Source organism: Arvicola amphibius, chromosome 4, assembly GCF_903992535.2.
Source record: "Arvicola amphibius chromosome 4, mArvAmp1.2, whole genome shotgun sequence".
Classification (NCBI taxonomy): Eukaryota; Metazoa; Chordata; class Mammalia; order Rodentia; family Cricetidae; genus Arvicola; species Arvicola amphibius.
The window spans coordinates 55,150,671-55,177,212 of record NC_052050.1 but is presented as its reverse complement, the minus strand read 5'-3'; the positions used below and the strand labels follow the sequence as shown (position 1 = coordinate 55,177,212).

The 26,542-nt window shown below is 42.3% G+C and overlaps 1 protein-coding gene across 3 annotated transcripts; it reads left to right on the top strand.

Moving 5' to 3' along the window:
- The first annotated feature begins 1,570 nt into the window (after positions 1-1,570).
- Positions 1,571-25,654, top strand: Znf18 (zinc finger protein 18). Of its 3 annotated transcripts, none has more exons than XR_005284919.1 (8): positions 1,571-1,632; positions 9,550-10,043; positions 11,010-11,199; positions 11,567-11,658; positions 17,748-17,832; positions 18,621-18,728; positions 24,394-25,271; positions 25,403-25,654. XR_005284919.1 is itself a non-coding variant. In XM_038324556.1 (7 exons), the coding sequence occupies exons 2-7, from the start codon at positions 9,651-9,653 to the stop codon at positions 25,176-25,178; spliced, it is 1,656 nt and encodes a 551-aa protein (XP_038180484.1). In that variant the 5' UTR covers positions 1,571-1,632; positions 9,550-9,650; the 3' UTR covers positions 25,179-25,391. The 3 variants fall into 3 exon arrangements, 1 of the variants encoding a protein (XP_038180484.1); XR_005284918.1 differs by having other exon boundaries at positions 18,618-18,728; XM_038324556.1 differs by lacking the exon at positions 25,403-25,654 and having other exon boundaries at positions 18,618-18,728; positions 24,394-25,391.
- Positions 25,655-26,542: the final 888 nt, after the last annotated feature.

Genomic DNA, 26,542 nt, shown 5'->3' with positions numbered 1-26,542 from the left:
AGAAATCACCTAGTTGCACTCCCCTTCTCCCTCGGTAAATGCTTATTAGTAGGAACTATTTGTTGGTGTGGTCCAGGGCTCAGACCTCATTCCTCTTTATTTTCACTCATTGTCCCTGGGACTTAGACTTTTGTTATTTCCTATGACTGGAAAATCTTCCCCTGCACACAAGACGTGCTCCTTAACTTCGGGTCTGAATTCAAGGTTGTTTTATCTGTTAGTCCTCCCTTAATCATCCAACATAAAGTGCAATCCAACTCTGATACCATCCGTCTTACCTAATCAATTTTCTCCACTTTATTAACCAACATTCTTATTACCCACGCATTTATTTACTACTTAGTTATTGTTCAACTTTCTTCAGAAAATAGTCTTGCCAGTGCCAGAGCATTGGGTGTGTAGTTCTCTGCTATATTTCCCTAGATAATAGAATTGTATGGGGCACAGGCGAGGCAGCTGGTAAATATTTATGAAATAAATGAGAATAGACGGTACTTTTCTATTATTTCCTCAGCTAAGTTAGACGTCTTTCTATTTTTAAAACGTGTTTTGTTTGTTCATTCTGTTCAGAAAATGTCATGCCTCGTCCCAGTTGCCAGCTTAATAAAACAAAATCAAATCGCCAAAAGGGCATCCTTACTAGAACTGTCAGCTTGAGGTTTGTGGACTCCAAGGTTGCCTCTCTTCGCTCGCTGAATTTCAGAACAAAATGTTTCCCGTGGGAAAAGCCTCGGCTCCCGTCACATTTTCATAGGTGTATTGCGCAATTCAAAGCTCCGAGTTACTCTGATCTTCCTTGAACGCTGTTCAACTAAAGCCCAACGCGTTTAACCGGAACCTTATCAAGGTCCCGACCAAACCACCTGATCTTGGAAGAGTAGTTTCTCGGAATAAAAAATAACCCGCAGGGAGGGTCTCCCTAAATGTCTGATGAGTCAGCCAAGCTCTCCTCAGGAACTGTGATAGACACTTCCGCCTCGTTCTGGCTGGTGACCTGTCAACCGCTTATGTCTCTTGACGTCTGGGTTAATGACTGCTTTAGCCAGCACTGTGAAATGTTTTCTCACTAACTACGATCCTTTCAGCGCCACAGGCTCTTAAGCACACGCCGAGTCCCTTTTCCACTGCTCAGTTTTTCAGGCGTGTGAACCTGCCAAGCTCCCCTCGCCCCCGCCGTGTTTCTTCAGACACGTCAACCCTTCTAACCACGGGACAGGGAGAGGACATCTCTCTACACCTTCGCTGTCCAGTATGTCAGTGACTCGACTGAACGCCAGTATTTGGACATGAGGTTCAGTCATCCCGGTTTAGTCACGAGGTGACAGCTGTGGCCCAGCGCAGGGCGGCCAGAAAATGGGCGAAAGGCTGCGGCCGCTCCGTGGGTTAGAAAGGCGGCCCTGGCGGGATGTCTAGTGGTCGGAACAACCAGCTCGGGGCCCTAGCTAGGGGAGGCGCTGGACCCGGACCGCGAGCTGTAGCGCTTCTCGGGAACCAATGGGAAAGCCGGCCTCAGGACGCCCCTTGCACGCCCCGCCCCTCGCTCCGCCCCGGAGCCGCGCGTCACCAGGGCCACGGAGAGTGCGCAGCCGTCCAGCTTCCGGAAGTGCGCCTGAACGGGTGGCTCGGGCAGAGGTAAGCGGGGTGAGTTGGGCGGCCGGGAGGGGTCGCCGACGCCAGAAGTCAGGCTTGTTGTCGCTGCTGCTCGCTAAGTGTCGGGAGCGAGCTGCGGCGGGGACAGCGGTCTCGGCCCCCCCCAACCCACGTAGCATTCGTTGGCAACGGGCGCGTGCGGGGGAAGGGACTGGGGCGGAACGGAAAGTGTGCTCTTCCGGGTTGCCCGCCCCTGGAGAGGGGTCCGGACTGAGAGGCCCTGGGCTCAGGTTGCACTGCTGGGAAGCCAGCGGCCAGTTACCTCGCCCTCTGTGACAACTCCAGAGGCGCCCCGCAGATCCCCAGAAGTCTGCTCTAGCGCTTCCTGGGCTTAAACAGCTGCTGCTTGGGAGCCATGGAGGAACCAGATCGGGAAACTTAACACTTACGTTACAGGGCGGTCCCGAAATCGGCCAGAGCAGAAGCAGAGCCGAAAGTGGGCTGATAAACAAAGGGCTACCTACGTACGGGTAGCTTGCCTATGTAGAGACGAATGCTACTCTAGATGCGCATTTCATTTCGATTTGTCGAAGCGTCAATAAACAAATAAAACTGATGATCTTGAGTTCCTTCTGTGAGGAGAAGCAAATCCTCATCAGGGTAAAACCCCATAAGCTCCTCTATAAAGTCATTTAATTTTGAGTAAGTGGACGACTTGTCATAAATGCCTGGAAGTAGCTAGCAGTTGGCCTTTGCTGTACGGAGCAAGTAGTATTTAAGTAGCGTAAGATTTAAATACGTAAGACTTAGTATTAATGTTTGCTGAGTAGTCTACAAATTAGTTTCAGGAACTAGATGTGACTAAGGTTATAAGTGAAAATTTTGCCGACTGAAATTCTGCTATTTTTGTAAAACTCAGGAAATAAGTTCATTTCAATAGCAAAGGATATTTGTATAGAGGTTAATTTCTAAAACAGAGGTTTCTTTTAAGTTTTCCCTCTAAACCATCCTAATGCTGAGTGACCCTTTCATACAGTTCCTTATTTTGTGGTGACCCCGACCATAAAATTATTTTGTTGCTACTTCATAACAGTATTTTGCTACTGTTATGAATCGTAATGTAAATATCTGGTTTTCAGTGGTCTTAGGCAACCCATGTGAAAAGTTCATTCGACTCCCCAAAGGGGTCATGATCCACAGGTTGAGAGTCACTACTTTAAGCTTAAAAAGTTTAGTTTACTGTAATTTCATGACCATTCTGTGTGAAAATATATTTTAATTTTCATTGCAATGTTTTTGGCTACTGATTATTAATTTCTACAAATTAGAATTTCAAATTCTCTTACTGATGTTGATTTCTAATTTATTTGTACTGTGTGTACTGGCTGGTTTTATGTCAAGTTAACACAAACTTGAATCATCTGAAAAGAGGGAAACTCACTTGAGAAAATGTCTTCATAATATCCAGCTATTAGGTATTTTCTTAATTAGTGATTGATGCTGAAGGACCAAGCCCATGTGGGTTGTACTTTTCCTGGGATGGTGGTCTTTGGTTCTATAAGAAAGCAAGCTGAGTAAGCCAGGAGGAGCAAGCCAGTAAGCAGTGCCCCTCTATAGCCTCTGCATCAATCCTGCCTTGCAGGTTCCAACTCTGCTTGAGTTCAGACTTCCTTCCCTGATGGACTGTATGATATGAGAGTGCAAGCCAATAAACCCTTTCCTCTCCAACTCTTCTTCACAATGGTGCTTCCTCATAGCAATATTATCTCACCCTACGTAGGACAGAAATTGAGACCAGCATAGCGGGGTGTTACTGTGACAGATCTGACTGTTGTTTTAGGAGGATTATGGAAAGACTCTAGAACTTTGGACTAGAAAAGCCATGGAGTGTCCAAAGCTCAGTGAGGTGTTCTGTGGGAGTGTGGAAGATTATAGAGTGCTGAGAGAGAGGCATATGCTAGAGGCCTGGGTTGTGAAGGTCTAAAGGGAAGTTTGAGAGTCACTTAAAGACTATCAAGGCTGTTGCGTATTTTCAGTTAAGTGTCTGTGGTTCTGGTTAGCTGTGCTTAACAAGAGACCAGAACAACTAAAGCCGTTGTTCTTAACCTATGGGTCACGACCCCAGAGTCAAATGACCCTTTCACAGGGATCGCATATCAGATACTATGACATATTTGATATATCTTGCATATTAGATACTTACATTATGATTTATAACAATAGCAGAATTACAGTTATGAAGTAGCAACAAAATAACTTTATGACTAGGGGGTCTGTACAACATGAGCAACCTAAAAGGGTTGCAGCATTAGGAAAACCTTTGCTTTTCTGGGACAGTAAATGCTGATCAGCTGTAGCTAATAAATTAGTGGTGATTTAGAAGATATCAGTATCACTGATGTGAAATCGTGAGGAAGTGTTTTCTCAGGGTCAATACACAGAAGCTGTGTTTCAGAAGTGGCCAAGGTTGCATCTTGTGCTGTCAGCTAAACCTGGCAGTGTTAAGAATCACCCAGGTGGTGCTGGTTTTGAAGGCATGAAGGGGTCAGGAAAAGCAGCTGAGGTTTGGCACTGAAAAGGCCCTTGGAGAAGTGCAGCTTCATTAGCAGGTGAAACCCCAGAATTGAAGGTGTCATGGGGAGAAGTTGCAGCTTGGTATCATAAAGAGAATCTAGGAGAGCTACTGGTGAAAGGCCAGTTTGCATCAGAACACCACAGCGTTTTGGAGATGCCAGTACTGTGGGATGAGCACCCAGGACAGCGGCAGCAGTGGAATGGAGCCAGCTGGAGCCTAGAAGACAAGCCGTGTGTGCTGCGGAGGACTGAGCCTCAGAAGTGACCCAGGCCCTTTAGAGAAGCCCAGAAGATAGTGAGTGGATCCCAGACATTCGGCATTGAGTTGTTTATATAGTTGAAGTTGGGTTTTACTTTGATTTGGTGTGACTATGCCCTGGTTCTTTTCTCTTGAAGAAAGTACTTATTTTTGATTTTACAGAAGTTCATAGTTGAGAGGCTTTGGACTTTGAAGAGATTTTGGGTTTTTGTTTTTCTCAAAACAAGGTTTCTTCAGGTAGTCCTGGCTATCTTGAAACTTGCTCTGTATATCAGGCTGGCCTTGAACTCACAGAAATCTAGCTGCCTCTGCCTTCCTGGTGCTGGGATTAAAGGTTTGTGCTACTACCACCCGACCTGAGATTTTGAATTTCTTTCTAAAGACTTTGGATTTTAAGAGACTGAATATTTTAAAGAAACTGGATTTTTTGTTTGTGTGTTCTTGATTTTTGTGTGTGTGTGTGTGTGCGTGTGCGTGTGTGTGACTCTTTCTCTGTCCCTCCAGCCAGCTCCCAAATTAGACACAGAGACTTTTGAAAGCTTAGCTGATTGTTTAGGCTTGTTTCTAACTATCTCTTAAAACTTAAATTTATCCATAACTTTTAATCTATGTTCTTTTATGTGACTCAGTTACATTTGCTCTGTACTGTCCATGCTGCTTCCTCTGTGTCTGGCTGGTAACTCTGCCTCTCATTTTCCCAGCATTCTCTCTGCTCCTAAAATCCTGCCTAGCTACTGGCAGTTTAACTTTTTATTAAACCAGTCACAATGATATATCTTCACACAGTGTGATGGAATATTCCACAACCTTTTTTGACACAGGATTTCTCTGTGTATCCTTGGCTGTCCTGGAACTCACTTTGTAGACCAGGCTGGCCTTGAACTCACAGAAATCCCGCCTCTGCCTCTCAAGTGCTGAGATTAAAGGTGTGGGCCTCCACAGCCTGACTGAGACTAGATTTTTTTTTAAGTGTTTGAATTCTTAAAGACTGTGGGACTTTTGAAATTTGGAATGTTTATATTGATCTTAGGAATAACAAGAGAAAGGTTATGCTGTAACAGGGATACATTTGTCATGTTGGCAAGGAGTCAGCTGTGCTGGCTACTTTATATGATATTGACACAAGCTAGAGTTACCTGAGAGAACCTCAATTGAGAAAATGCCTCCCTAAGTTCTGGTTGTAGGGCATTTTTTAAATTAGTGGTTGATGGAGGTGACCCAGCCCACTGTGGGTGGTACCATCCCTGGGCTGGTGGTCTTGGGTTTTGTAAGAAAGAAATCTGAGCTAGACATGATTAACTTAGTAAGCAATAACCCTCCGTGGCCTCTTCGTTAGCTCCTACCTCCAGTTTTCAGGCCTACCTGAGTTCCTGTCCTGACTTCCTTCAGTGATAGACTATGATGTGGAAGTGTAAGCCAAATATTAATTCTTTCCTCCAAAACTTGCTTTTGACCAGGGTGTTTCTTCACAGTAATCATAACCTTAATTTGGACACTGTGGTTACAGAATACTTATACTTGCAGTTTGTAGATGTATGAAATGCGTGTTCATGCTTTGTTTTCCCAAGTGTTTCTTATACACTTGAATTAAGTATACCGCTGCTGTGGGGTCTAGCTTTGGTTGATACTAGAAGACAAGAGTACCTCACTCCTATAGTAACAGCATTGGAAGGCCGATGCATGCAGTGAGATTATCCTGAGTCCAGGCCAGCCTGGGCTATAGAGACAGTTCTATCAAACAACAACCCCAACCCCCCCCCCCCACACACACACAGAGAGAGAGAGAGACCCTCACCCTGAAAAACTCCATCAAAACAGCAACAAAAAATTGATACTAGATGTATTACATGTTGGAGATGATCTGACCTGTCTCTCCTAATGACATGTCCTCTATTTCCCCCTTTTCTTTGTCATAATATTGTAGCCATACTATTATTGATGAATCACACATTTCTCAAAATTAAATGACTATTTTTGTTGTTGACTAGTTTTATTTCAGATTGGCACAAGCTATAGTCACTTAAGGGGAGGGGTCCTCAAATGAGAAATTGCCTGAAGATAGGGCTGAAGGCAAGCATTTTCTAGTGATGAGGGAGGACTCAGCTCATTGTGGATGATGCCACTCTAGCCTTGTGGTCCTGGGTTCTTTAAAAAGCAGGCTGAGTAAGCCAGGAGGAAAAAGCTATAAGCAGTCTTCCATAGCCTCTGCATCAGCTCCTGCCTCCAGGTTCCTTCCTTGTTTGGGTTCTCGCCCTAGCTGACTTTCAGTGATGAACTGTTAGATGGCAAGTGTGGGTGAAAACCTTGCCCAAATTACCTTTGTCACAGTGTTTGGTCACAGCAGTAGACGCCCTAGGACAGTCCTCTGGCCTGCTTGACCAGATGTTAATGTAACCATGTCAGTGGATATATTTCTATTTAAATTGCACTGTGGTTGAACTTTCCAGTCTATAAAACTTGTGCCTAGGATTTGTTTTGATTAGTGTTTCTTATGCACTTGAACTGAATATATTGCAGTTGTGTCTAATTTTGATTGCTACTCCTAGGAGCTAGCATAGTAAGCATATGAAAATTGATATTTTTTTCTTTGTGGAGAGTCCTTATCCTGTTTCTTATTTCAGTTATTTTTCCTTAAGCCATCTTTACATTGGCTTCTGTTGACTACTACTTTTCCTTGACTTTGAATCATATTTTCCTATTTATTTGTATATCTTGTAATCACGGTTCACATTCTGATTCTTTTGGAGGGTGTGTTAGCGATTCTGAGGACCAGTTATCTTCTCGAGGGATGTTGCTGTTTGCTGGAGCAGGCAGTGTATTTACTCTAGGCTTTATTTTACGCTTTGGTGAGCAATCTTCGGAAGGAGCTGAGTGCTTCCCCACAGCTTTCCAAGTTAATGAAATGAAACTCCTTACTGTGGATCTGGTAGCAGAGTGCTCTTAGGTTTGTCAGGCCCATGAGAGTGGGCCTTACTGGAGATTGTGCTTGTCACTCTCGACATGGCCTTCCTCCTTCCCATCTCGGTGTCTTTTCAGCCTGAATGACTAAAAATCCTGACTGGCCTTTTGTGTGTGTTCTACTCTTTGTTAAACCTTGGTGTTTCATCCTTGTGGTAGGCATTCTCAAGCCTATACCAGGGTGGAGGGGACATCCCATCCCCAGTGCTCCTCCCTGCCTGCTCTTCAGAATCACTAGACTAGAGTCACTAGAACGGCTTTCAGTTTCGCTGTTGTTGCCTCAACTTTTGAGATCATTGTGCACCACTTGAACTTGAGCTTCCTGCACTCTGGCTGCAAACTTGTCCTCATATAATCAGCCATATGGTCTTGGGCTTCTCTCAGCAATTCCTCTCAGTACTACATTCTCTCCCGCTAGGTGGAGTGCCTTACATGTTTTTTCTAGCTTGGGAGTTGCGTAGCTGTCTGACTAGTCCATATTATCACTTATTTTGCCAGAGCCAGACATAGATTTCCCCAAATATGTGTTTTTTAACTTTAGTGCCACTGAGTACTACCTGAGTATATAAATGGAATATGTACACTCTTTTAAAACAACAACCCCCCCCCCCAAAATAAAAGCCGTAAATTTAGTGAGGTACACATGAAAAACATATGCCATTAAGTTGTTCTTCCTTCTCCTCTTTTGCACCCTTGAAAAAATTGGCTCTGGTTGGATTTTGAAGGTTAGACTTATCTTCCCTTTCCCCGTTTTCTTCCTTCTTTTAATCTTTTCTCCCTTTTCTCCCACTCATTCTGTTCTCCTTCCTCTTGTCCTTTTTATTTAATTTTATTTGTTGTTATTGTATCTATGTATATTGTGTTTGTGTGCACTTGTGCATGTGCCCCATTAGTGATACAGAGAAATGGAGACTGTTCGCTCCTTTCTTCATGACATTTTAAGGGTCAGTCTAGTGACCCACTATTATGACCAACTGTAATAAAGTCAGCTATTAACAAAATAAATGATCCTTTGAAAATACTTAAACTTTGGCTCTTGGTGTTTTCCTTTTCACTGCCCCGTTTTTTGCCTTCTAAATCCTGATGCTATGTTAGCTAGCTTTGTTCCATTGTAACAAAATACCTGAGAGGTTTGTCTTGGCTTATAGTTGAAATTGTAGGCTTTGGTCTGTCTATGGTCTCTTGGCCCTGTCGCTTTAACCCTGTGATAGTGTGGTATGCTGAGGCAGTACATGTGGAGGAGACCTGTGCATTTATGGAAGCATATGATCCTTTCAGCATTAGCCTGTATTCCTAGGGTACTAGTAGCTCTTGTCCAGCTTTATTTAGATTTATTTTGAGATAGGATCTCATGTATCTCAAGTTGGTCTTAACTCAGTAACTGAGATTGACCTTGAACTACTGATCTTAATGTGTCTACCTCAGTGCTGGTATTGCAGTCATTGGTCGCTGTGCCAGTCACAGATGCTAGGGATTGAACCTAAGACTTTGTTCATGCTACATAGGTGCTTTACTCGCTGAGCTGCATCCCTATCCCCAGACAGCATTATGTATTAGCCTGCAAGTAAATATACAGAGATGCAGGAGTATATGTTTATTTGGAAACAGTGAAAATTACTTCATGTGTGCATTTCTTTCAGATTTTTCTTTTTAAAAATTTAAACTGTTGTATATGTGCAGATATTCATGCCCATACTATGATGCATGTATGGAGGTCAGAGGACAACTTTTGGAAGTGGTTCTTTCCTTCCATGGGCTCTGGGGATCAAACTCAAGTTGTTAGGCTTGCACAGCACATGCTTTGACCCGCTGATTAGTCATGCCAGTCTCTTATTTTTCTGTTTTAAAATATAGTCTTGCTGCGTACCCAAAGCGTACCAGGTTGGTCCCGAATTCACTGTCTTCTTGCCTCTGCTTTCTTAAGTGCTAAGATTACAGGCGTGTACCTCCATGCATAGTACATTTCATTCTTCTATAGAATTTCTGGATATTTAAAGATCAATGAAAAATATAAATATGGACAGAATAAATGTGTAGTTTGCTTTGTAACTTCAAGTTTGCAATGTCTCAGAATAGAATTATATGCACATTGAACAGTTATGAGCCTGCAGACGTTTCGGGGAGGCACACATGTATGTTGTTCCTGACCACATGTTGTTGTTGTACAGCATTGGCTCTCATTCTTCAACATCCCCAGAAGACGCAGTTTTCTCCAGAGACAGTTCCATCCTGGAAGCCCCTCATCTAAAAGGCCCTGTGAAGCCAGACAATGCCTGTTGACTTGGGGCAGGCCCTGGGCCTGCTGCCTTCTCTGGCCAAGGCCAAAGCTGAAGATGCCACATTCTCTGGATCAGATGATACCCAGCAAAGAGAACTCACTAACCCTGAGACTGCTCGCCAGCTTTTTAGGCAGTTTCGTTACCAGGTGATGTCTGGGCCCCAGGAGACCCTGAGACAACTTCGAAAGCTCTGCTTCCAGTGGCTGCGGCCAGAGGTTCACAGCAAGGAGCAGATCCTGGAGATCCTCATGCTGGAGCAGTTCCTGACCATCCTTCCTGGGGAGATCCAGACGTGGGTGCGGAAACAGTGTCCAGGCAGTGGAGAGGAGGCAGTGACCCTTGTGGAAAGCTTGAAGGGAGATCCTCGGAGACTGTGGCAGTGGGTAAGTATAGTATCTTGTCTGTGAGTTAAGCCCAGGTTCCTCTGGGGCTAATCTGGTTCATTGTCCGTCTCCCCCCCCCCCCCCCCCCCCATAGTTCCTACATTATGTAGCATTTCCAAACCAATAACCGGTCCTTTGATTCTCTGATACAAACCGAGCATTAGCAAGCCAGTCAGTTCTGACAACTGTCTATATAGTTGCACAGCCGATCTCACATTCCAGGTGCCACTCACAAATGCCACAGGCCAGGTGTCTTAACAAACTGGGTGCCAGATTTGGTGATTAGTGACTTGCGGGACTCTGGAAAGTGCTTTTGTTACTGTTAGCAGTTTATTATGTAGAGTCAAACTCATGAACAGACAAGTCCTCTGCCAGCGTGCCCCTCATCAGAACCTTGGTGAGTTCACCAACGGGCAGCTCTAGAAATACCATTCTTTAGACATTTTTTCTGGAATTTCACTATTTTAGCACAGTTGCTTAATTCACTTGCCATCAATGGTTGGATGTTTCTGGTCTCTTCCCCTTCCCTGGAATTGGGGGGGTGGAGTCAGCTGAAAGTATAAAGCCTGAAATCCCATGGTGTGCTCATCTGGCAACCCAGCCCCATCCTGAAGCTATTTAAGGGCCACCAAGAGCTGGTTTCCCAAAGTAGACTCCAAGGTTTGTGAAAAGTCTGCATTATGCATAATGAAAACTTCTGTGCTGAAACAAGCATTCAAGGAGTTCTCAGAACAGAAAACAAAGACTGCAGTATGTACTGCTTACATTAAATCTGGGTCTCCTCATAGCTTACTTAGTTTTGTGATTTAGTCTTCATCCACACCACTTAAGAAATTTTGATTTACTAAAAGGCAGCCTTGAGTTTTAATTATTGTCTGTCTCATGGTCTGTTGTAGAAGGCTAGTTCCATTAACTTTCAGCAACCTCGACTCTGCATCCTTTGGTAATTAACTGTTTGGTGTCCAGATTGGCATCCAGGTTCTAGGACAAGAGATCCCGTCTGAGAAGGCAAACTCGGCACACTGCCAAGGCAGTGAGGTGGAGCCCAGACTGGAAGTGGTGCCTCAGGAACTGCCCCTTCAGAATTCACCCTCAGCTCCTGCAGAGCTGCTGAGCCATGGCGTGAAAGAGGAATCAGACATGGAGCCAGAGTTAGGTAGGGACGGTTACCCATTATGCTATGTGGTGCTCTCTGGGAGAAAGTTTGAAACTGTGGTTAGTAGGGCTAAATGTACGCTGAAGCTATATAATGCCCCTGGAAAGTGTGGAAATGACCCAGGTCTGTATTTTAAACTATTATGTGTTCGGGCACACCATTTGGGTTTTGGTTCTTTGGAGGGAGCTAGAAGAAGTATAGGTGAGACTGGGAGTTTGGAGGAGGTTGTAGTTGTTAGGAGATAAATATAAGCCTTTGGATTTGATTGGCACTGCAAATTGTTGGTAATTTGTAAAGAATTCATGGTGCCCTCTGGAGAGTGGTTAAGGGAGACATCTTACATCTGAAAGTCTATATTTTGCCACAGCTCTGGCTGCTTCTCAGCTTCCTGCTAGACCGGAGGAGAGGCCTATCAGAGACCAGGACATGGGAACAACGTTTCTCCCAGCAGTACATCAGGTGAGCTGGGTCCTCTGCCTTTCATCCCTTGTCCCAGGAGGATTGATGGGGCCACAGACTCAGAAGAGGAGCAGAGATGAGGCTCCATGCACACACACCGAGCTGAGCCTCTGCTTCTCTAGTCAATCATCTTGGCTGATGGGTCTGGCCTCTGGGAAAGGGGGCAGGTTGCTGGGAAGTCTTTGACCAGATATGGTAGTTTCTGCTTTTTTTTTTAAATTTTTTTAAAAAATATTTATTTATTTATTTAATTTACTTATTTATTTATTATGTATATAACATTCTGTCTGTGTGTATGTCTGCAGGCCAGAAGAGGGCACCAGACCTCATTACAGATGGTTGTGAGCCACCATGTGGTTGCTGAGAATTGAACTCAGGACCTTTGGAAGAGCAGGCAGTGCTCTTAACCACTGAGCCATATCTCGAGCCCCTTTTTTTAAAAATTTTTAATTTTTTTTTTTAATTTTTATTTTTTTTTTTATTATTTTGAGCCTATGCTTAGAAAGAGCTTTTTATTTCTTAATATGAAATACCCACACAGGGGTCTGTTAGAAACTCGGAATGGTTATTTCTCAAGTATGACAAGTGAATCTTTTCCTCTCTGACATCATGGGTGTATAGATAGACTGCACACACTCAAAATATATAGTTTGGTAAGTTTTAATGTACATATGCAGCCCTAAAACAAACATAACCAAGAATAAATATTTCCATCACATTCAAGTTGCCTTTTAAGTTTTTCTTTTAAAAGTATCTTAAAACATTTTTATGTGTATGGATATTTTGCTGGTGTGTGCCAGATGCATACCTGGAGGCCAGAAGAGGGCAGATTTTCCAGAAACTCTGGTTATAGATGGTTGAAAGCAACCATGTATCTTGTAAGGAGGCGCTTGTTTCCCGGCCACCCGGCAGCTCAGACACAGAATAACCACACAGAAAGTGTATTAATTAAATCACTGCTTGACCTATTAGCTCTAACTTCTTATTGGCTAGTTCTTACATATTAACGTAACCCATTTCTATTAATCTGTGTTTCACCACAAGGCTGTGGTTTAATAGGTAAAGTTCTAACCCCTGTCTCTGGTGAGGCTATATGACTCCTCTCTTCTGCCTCCTTTCTCCCAGCATTCAGTTTAGTTTCCCTGCCTATCTACCGTATCAGGCCAAACCAGTTTCTTTATTAACCAATGGTAATCACAAATATACAGAGGGAAATCCCACATCACATGTGGATGCTGGGAATTGGATCCAGGCCCTATAAAAGAGTATCCAGTGTTCTTAACTGCTGAGCTGTCTGTCCAGCTCCCCTTTTACTTTTTGAATTCTTATCTCTTATGATTTTTCTGCTTTATGTTTGAGCAGATAAAAGGCATCTGTTAACTGTATAAGTCCATTTGGACTTTATAACCAAACCTCTATCCATGCCATATAAAAAGATGGCATATAATAAGTCATGAGGGCTCTGTAGCCAACAAAATTTATCATGTTTCATCCCATGTAGAAGGATCGGCATACACATCACCTGTCCTGTAGCTTTTTTCCCTTGCTTTCTCCCTCACATCTGCAGCCAAGATCCTCAGGAGGCCTCCCCCAGTCCAATCTGATCTTCATTAATTTTGAAGGAATGCATAGGTTTTAGTTTCTCACAGAAACAAAAACTCTCCCTAACACAACACATTTCCTTACTTCCATTCTGAAGTTAAGACATCCCTGAAGTATATATAGGCTGCTTTAATTCATCAGTCCCTTCCACAATCCAGTGTCTCTCAGCAGCTGCTATTCACTCATTGACACTTAAAAACTCAAAGTTGACCAAGCAACATCCAGGATCCTGGCTCCCTGTGTATTTCCCATCCTTACGTAGCTTTTTTTTTTTTTAATTACTCTTTCTCTAAAGACTTTATTATTTTAAAACTATTTTTATGACTGTCTATACCATTTTTTCTTTATATTTTTCTAGCACCTAAGCACATTTTAAAACACATTGTCACCCATTCATATGTTTTCTTGGCCTGGACCTGGCTTTTTTTTTTTTTTTTTTTTTTTTCTTTTCCCTTGAGCAGACTCAAGTATTCTCTGAGCATGTGAACCAAAGCTTAAACTGTTAGATGGTGGTCAGACCCTGTGCTGCGAATGACTCTGCTCCCCTTGGTTCCCTGAGAGTCTAACCTCATGCTGGCAGGTATGGGCCCCAGAGCGGCATTTACCTGCTCCAACACTGGAATGCGTTGTGTCTGCCTGCAGCAGTCGCTTGTATCCAGTGTACAGTGTACAGCAGAGCCTCTTAAAAGTGCTGCACCTCTGTATGCTGAGCCTACCCAAGAGACTGAGGTTGCTAGGCAGTTCCTCCGAACCTCTTCCTGCCTAGCTGTTGGCCATTCTGCTCATATTAAACCAACCAGAAGATGCCTTGGCAAAAACACATCTTCACAGTGTAGACAAATATTTCGCAACATTAATGTTTCCTTTTTCCATCTTATGGGTGTAAGACTCATTCTTACTACAGGTCTCGGCAGTGTATATGGCTTTTTTTTTTTCTCAGTGAGTAGAGAATGTTTTCATTTCCACCCAGTAAGTATTTCTTGGCTTCTCTCTGGCATGCCACCATCCTTTGTCCTTCTGCCAAGGGGCCTCTGTTGGGTAAAATAGGGCCAGTTGGGCAGAAGCACTGTGGTGCTGCAGCAGCGAGTCTGAGCAAGCAGCTGCTAAGTGACAAGTGGTGGGTAGTGTGTGCAGGGTGGATATGCTGGCTAACTCTATGACTCACGTCCTGTTGCAGAGTGTATCATCCCTCAGAATGACACACAGTTGCCGGGTGTGGTGGCACACCTGTAATTCTAGCACTTTAAAGAATGAAGTAGGAGAGATGTAGGTTCTAGGCCAACTTAGACTCTGTTGTGAATTTCAGGGCAGACTGAAGTGTACTGAAGAAGCTGTCTTGAAAAAACAATAAGTAAGCAACCAATTATAAATGAAACAATAGTGTACAACTTAAAACCTAGGTATTCTGAAAGTTCCATTTGATGCTCGCAGTCTACAATTGACAGTGGGCAGCTTACACGAGAGATGTGAAAATGTAGATTGGGAGGGTTGGGTACAGTACTAGAAAAGCCAGCTACGGAGGGCTAAGGTTTATTTGAAAACTGTCTCTTAATTCCTTTTTGTTTAGTGGCATTTTCATTCTATGGTATTTAATTTCTGCAATTCTTTGTAAATTCTGGATATTAGCCCCTATCTGAAGTGTAACTGCTAAAGATCTTTCTTCCATCCTGTGGGCTGTGTGTTCTTTTGCTTGCTTCCTTTTCTATTCGGGTTTTGATTTTCATGTGGTTCATCTGTTGACACTTGGTCCTGTTTTTTACTGCCAGTTCTTGTGCTATTGGTGTTCTATTCAGAAAGTTCTTGCTTATCCCAGTGTGTTGAAGAGTAGTCCCTATATTTTCTTCTAGAAGTTTCAGCATTTAAGGTTTTAAATTAAGATCTTCATCTTTTTTGAGTTGATTTTTGTACAAGGTGAAAGATAAGAAGTGTTCGTAGCTTTGCCATCTTACGTTCAAGTCCTCTATTCTATGCTTTTGGTCTGTGTATTTTTATGATAGAATCAAGCTGTCTTTATCAAAGGATTATTGTTTCTGGAGTATGTTTGGGCAGTCCTGGAGAATCAGTATACTTAAAACAATGCAGACACAACTATCACCAAACTATCAGGTTTTGGATAGCTTGAAAGATCAAAGCTGGACATGGTGATACTTGCCTGTAATTGTAGCCCTTAGAAGGCCGAGGCAACAGGATTAGAATTTGAGGTCAGTCACAAAATAAAACCATAACCAGATATTGAGTTGCTCACCAGCACTGTTCATGGTTAGTAATTACACATACATATATATTAGGTGATTGATGACTATACACACATAGAGTAACTGTATTAGCCAGTTGGTGACTATGTACACATACAGTGCCTAAATTAGCCGATTGGTAACTGTAAACATGCACAATACCTGTATTAACTGATAGGCCGTTATAAATACAATGCAGTGCTTGTATTATCGGATTGGCAATTATAGACACATGCGGTACCTATGTTAACTGATTGACAATTATACACACACTACAGTGCTTGTATTAGCTGATTGGCAGTTATGCACACATACAGTGCTTGTATTAGCCGATTGGCAGTTACACATACATACAGTGCCTGTATTAACTGACAACCACCCACCAAGCACTAAAGCAAAAAAGTCATCCATTATTTGCCTTAGCAAAGCATTTGTATTTAATGGAATCCTTTGAAAATGAAGGGAAGTTTAAATATAAATAAATCCTACTTCCAATCTTGTCTGTAAATTGGGAATTTTGCTAATTACGTCAGAATACTGAAGGGGTATGATTACCCCTACATAGTACTTCATTATCAGAAACTTTGAATGGGTAGGACTCCTGCCTTAGGCTGAGTTGAAGGTGGCATAGCTCATAAGTCCACAAGATGGTGCTCTTTCCACACAGGAACATGATTCCCCATCAGAGCACTTACTTGCTCCAGAGTAGGACCTTGGGTTTTCAGAGGGAAAGGTGATGGCTGCCAGTACCTTGCATCATTAGTGGGGGTTACATTCAAGCCTCAGCTACTTGGCATTTCTGGAGTGTAGGCCTTTCAGCGCTGCTGAGCAACCCCGACCCGCAGCTCTGTTGGCTGATGGTGACTGTTGGAGCTTCCGGTGTTTGTACTCGTTGCTTGACACTGCATTTAGCAGTGGTTTTGTGCCATGGAAAATGTCCAGTGTCCAGCAAAGCTGGCATTTTGTCAGGTGCTTGCATAGCATCCTTTTCCCAGCTAGCCCCGAAATGAGGGTCTTGTGTGTTCCAACGAAAGATTCCTATATTCAGCAATATTTACTCAGACTGGCTGTTTCCAGGAGTTTCATTCATTGAAAAGTAACAAAACAATGTTTAAATTTAATTTTGTATATAAAATATAGTTAGGTTTATTAGTTAGAGAACTTCTGAGCATTCTGATGTTTTTAATACCAAAAGATTCTCTTTCATCCCACCCCTTCTTAGCGGCTACTAATTTAAGACTTTGGTGTCTCTCCTAGAGACATTCTTTTTCTTTTTTTTTTTTTTTTTTTTTTTCCCTCTGTGTGCTGTGAGTACCATTAATGAATAATCCTGAAGACATTCTTGACACTAGGTGGCAGACTTGCTTTAGAGCTGAGGGTGAAAAATGCTGCGTCCTGTTCTAACAGTGGTACTTGTATTCTTTCTTTCAAACCTCCCAACAAATTCTTGAGCTGAGTGCTAATAGCAGGTGAGAACCAAGACTCTAGAAGGTTAAGTAACTTGTTCAAGGTCACACAGCTAGTAAGTGGCCAGCCTGGGACTTGGGGTCAGTATGTATGTCTCCACAGAACATGCTGCCCGTCGCTGTTGTCAGCTTCTCATGGGGAGGCTGAAATTTCAGTTTGAAAAGTGGATGGATATGAGATGGGTGGCTTCCTGGTTTTGGGGTTTAAGACTGCAGTTGAAGAGAAAAAGAAAGGTTCCTTTGGGTAACAAGGGAATACCTTGCTCAGGAGCCCTGAGAGTATAACCAGCTTTCTGTTAGGCCTTCTGTGAACCATTGAGGGAGTTCAGATGCACGTAGCTGCAGCAGCACCAGATGCTTTTGAAGCCACCAGCTTTTGTTTCAGAATCGGGTTTTGCAGCTGACTTCATTGTTGATTTTCCCTACCTTTCACTTTCCACTTCCCCACTAATTTCATTTCTTCCTTTTCTCTCTGGAAGATCTAGGTTTCTAATAGTGGGAATATCAGGTCCCCAGTGTCACGAGATCAGCGTGTGTGGTGGTAATCTTCACTCCTAAGTACATGCAACATAAAACCCTGAAGTTTTTCCTTAGTGTTTTCTAAACTAGACAAGAAATGCTGATCTGAAGCCTTTCATCTTCCCTTTGGTTTCTTTGTTCTTGACCCGTGCTCCTGTGAGTTCTTAGGTCTATGGCACATTCCTTCCTCTCAGCTCTCTGTGCTCTGGGAAGCATGTTTAAGCCCCTTCATTGGAATGATACTTCTGTGTTTTCTTTTTTTTTCTAGGAGCAGTGGAGGCACCTGGATTCTACTCAGAAGGAACAGTACTGGGATTTCATGCTGGAGACCTATGGGAAAATGGTCTCAGGAGGTGAGGGCATGGGGCTCTTTGATAGGAGGGGATGAAAAGACTGGGAAAGTATTAGATGTTTTCTGTGCATTCCAACAGACCTGCCTGGGGTTTGTGGGTGAAGGGATTCATGGTGCTACTGTAGGAAGTTGAGGAGTTAGAGAGCAGGCTTGTAAGTACGGTTGTCCCAATATTGAAAGTGTTCTGTTTGTCAGGAACTGTGTGAGTGTGTTATATTCAGTAATTCTTTTAATTTATGAAATAAATGTGTATGGTGATGGTCTTCCCCACCCTAACCTTTTATTTTTTCCTTTTGGAGACAGAGTCTCACTTTGTAGTTCTGAAACTCATTCTGTAGACCAGGTTGCCCTTGAACTCACAGAGACTCGTCTGTCTTGCCTCCTGAATGCTGGGACTAAAGGCCTGTGCCACCACTGCTCAGCCATGGCATTCCTCTTTTAAAGATGCTGGAAGTAGCATCAAACCAAGGACTTGCTCACTCTTCCACAGCTCCCAGGGCCTGGGTTATGGTGAATTCAATTGTGACTGGTTTTGCGTCTATGCTGTCTTCCTATTAAGTTGGCTAAACTAGTAGCTGGTGGAGTCCCTGTCCTGATTTTTGCACCAGCCTGCCAGTGATCCCCAGACCCTTGTCTGGGTTATTGTTTTCATGGCATTCACCATATGTTCCTATTCTCTAGTTCTCAGCTGGAATCACTGTCTCCATGTCGTGGGTTCTTTTTTTAAAAGACACAGTTTGTTCCCAGAGGTTCATCTAAGCCCACAAAATTTATCTCTCTTGGTAGCAGGTATTTCTAACACCAAACCTGACCTGACTAACATAACAGAATACGGGGAAGAGCTGGCAGGGCTGCAGCTTCACATCAGTGAGAAGATACCAAGACTCACCTGCAAAGGTCAGTGGGTTTGGTTGGTCTCCAGCCATTCTGACCTCTTCATATTAAATTGGAGGTAGTGAGTAAAGAGTTTTTCCGTTAGTTACAGCTAACTGTGACCTGGCTTGAATTCCAAAGTTGGGTTTCCTTGTCGCTCTCTTCAGGGATGTTAACATACTTATTTGACCATGAAAGGAAGACCACATGTTGCATCTGCTTTTAGTCTTGTCTAGTTTGATAGTTTTCCTTCTCAGAGAGAATTCACATTCAGACAAAATGAGGCCAATACAGGTAGTTAGAATTCAATACAGGTAGTTAGAATTCCCTCAGAAGACACTTTGTAGTAGCCATTATTACCATTACCAACAAGAAAATTCAGAGAAAATACTTTTTTGGATTTTTAAAAAATATTTTAATTTTATTATTAGTCTGTGCTTATGATTTGTGTGTAGGGGCATGCTTTGACACTGCATGTGTGTAGAGGCCAGAGGACAGCTTTATGTAATCTTTTTTCACCTTTTTGTGGGTTCTGGGGATCAAACTCAGGTCATTTGGCTTGTGTGACAAGCATTGTTACCCACTGAACCATCTTGCTGGCCCAAAACTAAACTTTTCTTACTGTGTTCTAGTCAGTAGTAACCACCTTCCATCAGCAAAATAAACAAACAGAAAAATGTTTTATTTATTTTTTGTTTACCTAACTTTCATTAAATAGCAGCAGCAACTGATGCTTATCATGTTTGAAGACTGGGAATAAGTCTGAATTGATTGTGCTGTGCACTCCTTTGCCCTGGGTGCCCTTTCTAAAACATGTCTAAAATGTAACAGTTCCCTCACGTACACCCTTGTGTACACACATGTCCATTGAACTCTAGAACCTTGGGAAGGGAAAGGACTTGGGGTGGAAACTGTATGACAAATCTTCCTTTCCCCAATGGAATCTAGTTATTTTCTTTTGCTAATGTATCTCAAAGAACAAGAACTGGTAGATTTGACTTTATTACCATTTTTTTTTCTTTTTGGTGCTGGGAGTCAAACCAGCTCTTATACATGCAAAGTACACATTATACCCAGTTATGGTTTTAATTTGAAGAAATATATATTGCTGGGTTCTGTTCTTAGCACCCACGTGGCAGCTCAGCAACTGTCTGTACCTCCACTTCCAGGGAATCTGATGGCCTTTTCCAGCTTCTCTAAGCGCCATGCATGGACATGGTGCACAGACATATGTAGGCAACGTACCTATACACACAGAATTAAACATTTTTAAAATTACAATATGAATCCCACCAAGTGAACCAGACAGTCCAGCTCTTTCTGGGCTCTTTTCCTCTGTGACACTCAGGAAACGTCTTCCAGCTTTTCCCACCACTCTGCTGACATGAAATACTTTGAAATCGATTGCTACAAAGGAACCCTGGTCCTCTGGAAGAGCAGTAAGTGATCTTACTCGCTGAGCCCATTATTATCGTTATTACTACGACATGATACTGTTTTTTTGGTGCAGTTTTGTATTTTCAATAAAAGTGAGTAAAGAACAGAGCTTGTCTACTCCTTGTAGCAATAGGATTTTGTGATAACCAGCGCACTATATCCCAAGCTGTTTCTGTTTTGTTTGGGGTTTCCTTTGTTTTTTCATCCATCCCTCTTACTGACTTGGCCCCGTTAGGTTCTGCCTTGAATAAAGCCTGTCTTTATAGTTGGAGATAGAATTGAGAGAAAGGGTAGTAGAAGGAAGTTTGGAGAGATTAGTTTGGTGGTGATGTGGGCAGATGGGAATAGGACACTGGGAGAGAGAAGTCTGTGAGTCAAAGTGGGGGTCCGGCTGTACAAGGAAAGGGTTCTGAAGTAGGGCAGAGGTACAGGGACAAGATGGGAAAGGCCAGTTGGAAAATGCAACAGTTAATCAGACTGCCAGATGTGTAGTTAGACCTGCTGCAGAAGTCCCAAGAGAGAAATACTGTTTTCTTTGACCATATGGAAGGACAGAGTAAAAGCAGATCTGTGTTTGTAATCAGAGTCCCAAAAGGGATTAAAGAACCCCACCACCACCAAAAAAAAAGAAAACAAAAACAAAACACCCAGGTGATTCCTCAGTAGATCCCTTAGCAGCAGAGAGGAGTGGTGAGGAGGTGAGAAGAACGTCACTGAGGAAAGGAGCCCGAGAGAGCGGGGCTGTCTGGTTCACTTCTGATGAAGGAAGCACAGCTCCGGGAGCAGGGTTGGCAGGAGCTGCTTCTCTGTGCAGGGCTGTACGGAAGCGCTGGGGAAGACTGTTCAGTTTTGTCTGTGTTGCTTAACTAAATAATTTAGAAATCGATTTTGAAAAGATAATGTGCAGAGTAGACACAAAGAAGAAAAATAAACCATGAGAAAAAAAAAAAGATTTAAAAAAAAAAATAAAAAAATAAAAAAAAATAAAACCTAAAAATTTTAAAAAGGAAAAAAAAAAAAAAAAAAAAATGAGTGGATATTTACATCCTGTTTGGATTGGAAACATTTTTCTAAGCTTAGAGGCAATAAAAGAAATCTTTGAGGAAAAGATTAACAGATACCCATGCTTATGAAGTGAAAAAAAATCTATACATAAAAATTGCTCTAAACAAAATTACTGCAACTAAATTGGTATAAAACATTTTGGTGAACTTGATAGATAAATGATGTCTTTATTATTTTTCTTAACATAGAGAAAGTTAGAAAGCAAGTTGATACGAAACTTACTTTCTCAGTAAGATTTGAACAGCATCCTGGAATATAAACATAGGTGAAAAAAATTTATCCTTTCGTCACTGAGGAATAAACACTTAGGATAACAAAAATCCAGTTTTTCGCTGTTCATTTTTTTAATTGTTTTTATTGAGCTCTACATTTTTCTCTGCTCCCCTCCCTTCCTCTCCCCTCCCCTTCTACCCTATCCCATGGTCCCCATACTCCCAATTTACTCAGGAGATCTTAGTTTTTTCTACTTCCCATGTAGATTAGATCATGTATGTCTCTCTTAGGGTTCTCATTGTTGTCTAAGTTCTCTGGGATTGTGAATTGTAGGCTGGTTTTTCTTAGCCTTATGTCTAAAAGCCACTTATGAGTGAGTACATAAGATAATTGTCTTTCTGGGTCTGGGTTACCTCACTCAAAAACGATATTTTCTAGCTCCATCCATTTTCCTGCAGATTTCAAGTTGCCGTTATTTTTTTTCTGCTGTGTAGTCAAAAATCCATTTTTCAGTGGCCTAAATAGCATATGTAGAAAAACCATTCAATACTCAAGTATTTATTAGCCTCCTCCTCATCTCACCCTGCTTACCAACATACCAGAGGGTGGGAGAGTCCTCCTGGAAACTGAGTTGTCTGTAGGCGTTAAAGTCCTTGGGGTTGGAGAGCTGGCTCAGTGGTTTAGGACTCTCACAGCTGACACAGAAGCCCTAGGTGTAGTTCCCAGTATCCTCATACAGCTCACGACCATCTGTAACTCCAGCCCTGGGGTCAGATACCCTCTTCTGACCTATGTAGGTGCCTACGTGTACACATAAAATAAATTGAAGAACAATATTTTTTTTAAAATAAGAACTGTAATGTTCATACTTTTGGTATAGCAGTTGTGCTCTGAAGAATTCCTCAAAGTTATTGATTAGAAAAATGGGTAAAAACTTAAGAGAATTGCTTATTACAGTGATATTTATTATAGTAAACACATGATTAACAGCATAGGTTTCCAGAGGGGGGAGTTCTTAAGTACATAATGCGTTTATTATAGCCTTTGATGGGTGGCTGTTACTTGGCTCTTTAAGGTGCTATTTATAAAGATTTAAAGATGAGAGAGATGGTACTTTACCCTACATCAGTTCTAGTTGTTTGACAGGTGCCTAGATAGCTTTTTGTGTCTATTTGTTTTGTTTTCTTTAAGTTTTTTGAGGCAGAGTCTCAGGTAGACCTACTGGCCTTGAACCCACTATGTAGCTCAGGATGATTTTCAGCTTCTATTCCTCCTTCACCTCCTGGGTGTAGCATTACAGGTATGTGTGAGCAGACCCAGCTTAAATAGCCTCTTTTAAACATGGGGGACCTAGGCTGCCCTTGAACTTGTAATCTTTCTGCCTTGCTTTCCCACTCTGAGATTATAGTTGAATGATATTATGCCTGACACTGAATAGACTTAGATTTATAGGGATAATGTAATTTAATCATGTTTTTCATTTTTGGATTTTTGAGACAGGGTTTCTCTAGTTTTGGTGCCTGCCCTGGAACTTGCTCTGTAGACCAGGCTGACCTTGAGCTCACAGAGCTCTACCTGCTTCTGCCTCCCAAGTGCTGGGATTAAAGTGATGTGCCACTACCACCTGGCTTTGTAATTAAAAAAAATTTTAAGTAAAGATTTTCTTCTAACTAAAATAAAATCTTTATCATGCATCATGAGTAATAATTAAAAACTTACATTATGAGAAAAAGTGTAATTGCTTATACAAGTTAATAAAGTATGTATTGCTGGGTATGGTGACCAGTACCTGAATTCCTAGCTACCCAGGAGGCTGAATAGGCATATTACTTGAGCCTAGGAGTTTGAGGCTAGCCTGGCCAACGTAGCAAAACCAAAAATATGTATGAAAACATACATAAAAGCAAGGCACACACAGCTGCTCTATTTAACCATTGTGGCACAATATAGCCTTATTGCATTAACCCACAATAAAATGATACATTAATAGGGTTTATTAGTTAAATTTTATGTTTCTTATAAGAGAACCCATGTTTAATATTAAATAGACCAGTTTCAACGGTTACTATATAAATGCTGTGTAACCAGATAGAGAACTGATGTCAATATGACATCAGTGATATCTGAAAATAGGTTATACTTACGTACATGCAAATTACATTAGAAAGACTGGAAGTCCAGCCATGGCGGTCGTGCTGGCAGTGGCGGCAGCTGCTCATGCTTTTAATCCTAGCACTAGGTGCAGAGGCAGGTAGATCTCTGAGTTTAAGGCCAGTCTGATCTACAAAAGTTCCAGGATAACCAGGACCACAAAGTGAGATCCTGTCTCGAAGCAAAGACTGGAAGAAGATATATGTAGTGCTGTTGGGGTTTATTGGTTTTCTCATGTATGTTTATTTTCCCTTTCTAAATTCTTTTAAATTGTGTTTACCTTTTATATATAATCAAATAAAAATCTTGGGGCTAGAGGGATGGTTCAGCAGTTGAGAGCATGTGTGTCATTCTTGCAAAGGACACTAGCTCCTCTGTGGGTACCTACACCCATGTGCATATATGCACAAACATACTCAATGCACATAATTAAAGATAATAAAAATAAATCTTAAAAAGAAAACCAGCCATCTTAATATTCATGGCTTGAATATAACTATATATATATATATATACACATACATACATACATACATATATACGTACACACACACACATATAACATGCTGCTTGTAGAGGGGTCAGAAAAGCCTATTAGGAACCTGTGGTGTTAGAGTGGCTCAGTTCCAGAGCCAGTCTGGCCTTGAACCCAGCACAGGTAAAGGCAGTCTGTAATGCTCAGGAACCCAGGTGAGAGTTTTCTTCCACATTTTATTGATACCCTCTTGGTAAAAAGAAATAAGATGGCCTGGAGCCATCTATTCATCAGTTGGAGAAGCAGGAATAACAGTTACTGCCATTTAAACCTTCTTTTTCCTTTCAGAAGACAGACAAGAAAATGACAAAGAGAACCTAAACTTGGAAAATCACAGGGACCAGGGATCTCTGGACGTTTTCTGTCAGGCATCAGGTGAGGCACCACCACAGACTGACTTGGATTTCCTCGGTGAGAGTGAGCTGCATCGCTTTGGAGGAGAGAGTGTCCCTGAGGCTCTGGAAAGCCTTCAGGGTGAGGGAACAGGAGGGCAGCTCTTGCCTCCTGAAAGGGGCTCTGGGAGACAGCTAGGTCAGCACATACAGAGTTCTTCTTCAGGAGAGCTGTCGTCAGCCTTGTGGCTGGAGGAGAAGAGAGAGGCCTCTCAGAAGGGACAGGCCAGAGCTCCCATGGCCCAGAAACTGCCTACCTGCAGAGACTGTGGGAAAACCTTCTACAGGAATTCACAGCTTGTTTTTCACCAAAGGACTCATACTGGAGAGACATACTTTCATTGCCCCATTTGCAAAAAAGCCTTTCTGCGAAGCTCAGACTTTGTGAAACATCAGAGAACTCACACAGGAGAGAAGCCCTGTAAATGTGATTACTGTGGGAAAGGCTTTAGTGACTTATCAGGCCTGCGCTACCACGAGAAAATCCACACTGGAGAGAAACCCTATAAATGCCCCATCTGTGAAAAACGATTTATTCAGAGGTCAAACTTTAATAGACATCAAAGGGTTCACACAGGTGAGAAACCTTACAAGTGTTCCCACTGCGGCAAGCGGTTCAGCTGGAGCTCCAGCCTTGACAAACATCAGAGATCACACTTGGGGAAGAAGCCCTGCCCATAGCCACACCCCAGCCAGCCTGCCAGTCCATTGCAGCCCTGCTCAGCTCTGCCTGGAGGGACTGTGACCAAAAAGGACCTCTTCTCTCTGAAGAAGGTAGCAGGGGAGAGGAGCTGGGTACTGTTTTGACATTGAGCAATGTTGTTCTGAGTTGGATTTGTTGATTTAGTTTTCCCTTTTGCACCAGGAAAAGAAACCAGTCTTTTCTTTTTTTTTTTTTTTCACAGCTGGTCTCTTACTTCAGACCCCTTGGGAAAGACATGTCATGTAGATAATGGCTTTAGTAGCTCTCTCTGTGGTATGGCCACAATGCTGTTGGCAGTGAGAACCTCAGATCAGCTTTAGAACTATGGTTCTAGAGTAGGCTGATTATTGCAGAAGGGGAGGTAGGGAGGCCTGAGTGCATGCTGTCTTTGTCCAACAGGTGACAAAGTTCTCCTTTAACTGTCCCTTATTTGAAATAAACTGAACTAATCTGGTCTCTGTCTTCCTTATATCTGCTGTGTTCACTGTGTGTCAACTATCAGTTCTGAGCATACCATTTTCATAGAGCTTGGGAGCTGAGCTCCAGGACCAGCCCATAGGAACCTATCAGATTTGTATGTAGCAAAAAGTAACTAGAAAATGAGCGAACGGCCCATGCTGGGCATACCTTTATCTCAGGTAATTCTGTTTGTGAGCAACCTTGTTGGAGGCTGTCTTACACTTGATCAGATGACCCAAGTGTCCCCTCTTTATTCTGGCATCCTTCTTGGCCTATTATTTTTGCTAGAGTATTTTATGTTTTTAAAATGTTCTTTATTTCCTTATTTTGCCTGCACAGCATTAGTAAGAAATAAATAGTATTGATCTAGTTTTTAATACTGCCTAGGACTTTATTAACATATATGTCTAAACTGCCCATGTGTCCTATAGTTTACTCAGTTGCCTGTAGTTCTTTAAGGTTGAGGTGTTGTGGACTCCTCCCCTTCCAGTTTGGCATGGTTTTTGGTGTCCTTGTTTAGCTCGCATTTGGGCAGTTGTTGGTGAGATTTTATAGGTATAGTTTCTGGCATTTCTAGGAGACAGAGTCTCACAGCAACTCCCTGATCTGGCTCTTAAAATTTTTTCACTCACTCTATGCAATGTTCCCTGAGCCTCAGGTATGCAAGTGTTTTATAGATATATCTGTTGGGACTGAGCTCCACAATTCAGTACTTTGCCTGTGACCACTTTGTAGTGGTCACGGACAGTTGCAAAGAAGTTTCTTTGATGAGGGGTGAAGACTATGCTTATCTGTGAGTATAAGGACGACTATATAGATAGTTATTAAGGATTATTCTGGTTTAGTAAGTTACTGGTTGTAGATTGTCCTTCAGTGACCATGA